At 35.3% G+C, this 2,805-nt stretch overlaps 1 protein-coding gene across 1 annotated transcript; it reads right to left on the reverse strand.

The window, feature by feature from the left end:
* Positions 1 to 838: 838 nt before the first annotated feature.
* On the reverse strand, positions 839 to 1,546 carry LOC145813735 (uncharacterized). Its single transcript, XM_082909634.1, has one exon. The coding sequence runs from the start codon at positions 1,544 to 1,546 to the stop codon at positions 839 to 841; it is 708 nt and encodes a 235-aa protein (XP_082765760.1).
* Between the last annotated feature and the right edge of the window lie 1,259 nt (positions 1,547 to 2,805).

Here is a 2,805-nt window from a genome sequence, read left to right on the forward strand (position 1 = left end):
AGTAGTATCCACAATATGCCTATGCTTCCTTTTAGCAACACCATTCTGAGAGGGAGTGTGAGGGCAACTAGTCTGATGCAAGATGCCACGAGTTTGAAAAAAATGAAACAACTTATGGGAGGAAAACTCACCACCACCATCACTACAAAAAATTTGAAGAGTAGTATTGAACTGCTTTTCAACAAATGCTTTAAAAACGAGAATTTTATTATACACTTCACTTTTATAATGCAGTGGATATAGCCAGGTAAAGCCCCTAAAATCATCCACAAACAAAACATAGTACTTAAATAGAGAAGAAACATGAGTAAATGGATCCCACACATCACTATGAACTAAAGATAGCGGCCTATTAACAATAGAATTAGAAAGAGAGAAAGGCAGACGATAACTCTTAGTAGTACAACAGTCTTTACACAAAGAAAAGGAAAATGTGCAGCAACTAGAGACAAGTCTTTAGCAATAGGTGCAAACTTGGCAGCAGAGGGATGCCCTAGCCTTTTGTGCGATGTGTGGGAAGAAATAGACTGCTGAGGTGAACATGTGGAGAAAAACCTGAAGAAACCTAATAAAGACCATTCAGATAATAGCCTTTACACAGGATGGCTTTCGAAACTTTGTACTGAACAACAAAGGAATCACTATCAAACAACACACTACAGTGATTATCCTTGGTTAACTGATGAACAAAAATAAGATTGGAAGATATGTGAGGAACATGAAGAAGATTTGTGAGTGGAAACTAAAAAGAAGGAGTAGGAAAAATACCAGTCCTAGAGTTATGAATCGGGAGAGTACTGCCATTACCAACAACAACTTGATCAGTTCCATGATAAGGTTAATGAAGATGAAGATGAAGATTATCAATATCATTGGTGATATGTGTGGTAGCAGCCGAATCAAGATACCAAGGACCAGATGGAGAGGCCTGAGTAACAGTAGAGTAAGTAGGATGAGAATGAGTAGAGTAACCACCACCACTGGTGGACTGAGTAGATGAACCAAAAAGAGGAGCACCAGATGAATAACCAGACATTGGTGGCTGATAGGCAGAATTCATCCTATTGCGGTATTCCAAAGCTATGTCATTGCCTTTTCCACAAATCTGACAAAACACATGAAATCGACCTCCTCTGGGATCTCTATTTCCAGAAACTCTTTCACCACCTCTAAAACTAGAGTTATAAGATCGGCCTCGATAATTGGACTGATAACCACGATTACCAGATCCAGAACGAAAAGTAGGAGAAGTATGTGTATAAGAAGAAGAAACTGATTCTTTTGTGGTTGCAAAAGCAACAGTTGAGTCAATTGAAGAAGATGAATGAGATTGCTGTTCAATATGAATCGCTTCAAAACTCAGTAATGAAGATAATTCTTCAAGAGTAATGCCATCTGATCGAGTTCTAATTGAAGTTTTAAAAGAATTATATTCATTAGGCAAAACATTCAAGATCATAAGAACCAGGTCCTCATCGTCAAGAGGCTGAGAAACTAAAGCCATTTGATCTGAAATTTCTTTAAACTGATGCAGATAAGCTTCCATGGACTGTAATTTCTTTTTGAATGCTTGTAGCTTGTTCTTAAGCTGATGAACATGAGATCTTGACAAAACAATAAATCGTTGTTCAAGAGTAAGCCATACCTCTGTACTTTGTTTCAAATGCAGAACAGATGAAAAGATAGAAGGAGAAAGTGTTATTGTTAAACAACTGAGGAGATATGCATCTACAATCTTCCATTGATGAAAATCAGATTGAATCAAGAATTGAGGCTAATGGACATGAAATTGATCCATCAATGTAACCGAGTAACTCTGTTGCCTGAAACAAATTCTGAATCTGATTATTCCAAATGATGTAATTAGATGAATCAAGCTTTACATTGACTAATGAGTTTAGATTTGTGATGAGTAAGGTTAGATTTGGTGGAAGAGGTGATGATGAAGAAAAGACCACCATTGTTGCTCGTTGGAGCTTACAGGAGCTCTTATACCATGAAGAAACTGATATACTTGAAGATATTTTTCATTATATCAAATATGAAGATTCTCACAGTATTTATGGAAGAAGCATTATACACATTCTCAACTATATCTAATATACACGTGCACATCTAACAGACTAGCCTAACTAACTAACTTACTTACTCTAACAACCTCTTGTACAGCTGGACTAGCATTCACATGATCCTTCTCTACATGATCTTGACAGACTGGATGAGTCCCACTGCTGTAGCTTATGGACCCTTTGATCAACTCCTTATCACAATAGACTTGAAACTTTCACATAGAATGAAATATATATTTTTCATTTAAACAAAATTAGTGATCTCTATGCAAGATTCTCATTCTCATCCCATTTATAAGGCATTAATGGTTTATCCATAACGAAATTAACGGTCATAGATAAAAGGATATTGAAAAAAAGATTCAAACTCAACGATTTTATCTTAAATGGTTTGTTTATAATGAAATTAACAGTCATGGATAAAAGGATTCTCGATAAAAGATAAATTTAATGGGTTATATTCTTACTCGACTTTATAAAGCGCTAACAGTACTATTTTGTTGATCGGCAAGAAAACTTTATTGATGAGTCTAGTGACAGTTGACATTGTATAGTGTCACCTGCTTAAACATGTTTTTCACGCAATGCTAATTCAATCATATTGGTATGATGACTAATGCGCATTTGACTAAAATTTAACTTTTCTAATAATAACATTTTAACATCTATTATTTTTTGTGTGCACAAAATATGTTAACGCTTTACTTTGAGAGAGATAAAGACACTAAAACAGAAA

Source organism: Camellia sinensis, chromosome 2 (assembly GCF_055761805.1).
Source record: "Camellia sinensis isolate YWXY chromosome 2, ASM5576180v1, whole genome shotgun sequence".
NCBI classification, from domain to species: Eukaryota; Viridiplantae; Streptophyta; class Magnoliopsida; order Ericales; family Theaceae; genus Camellia; species Camellia sinensis.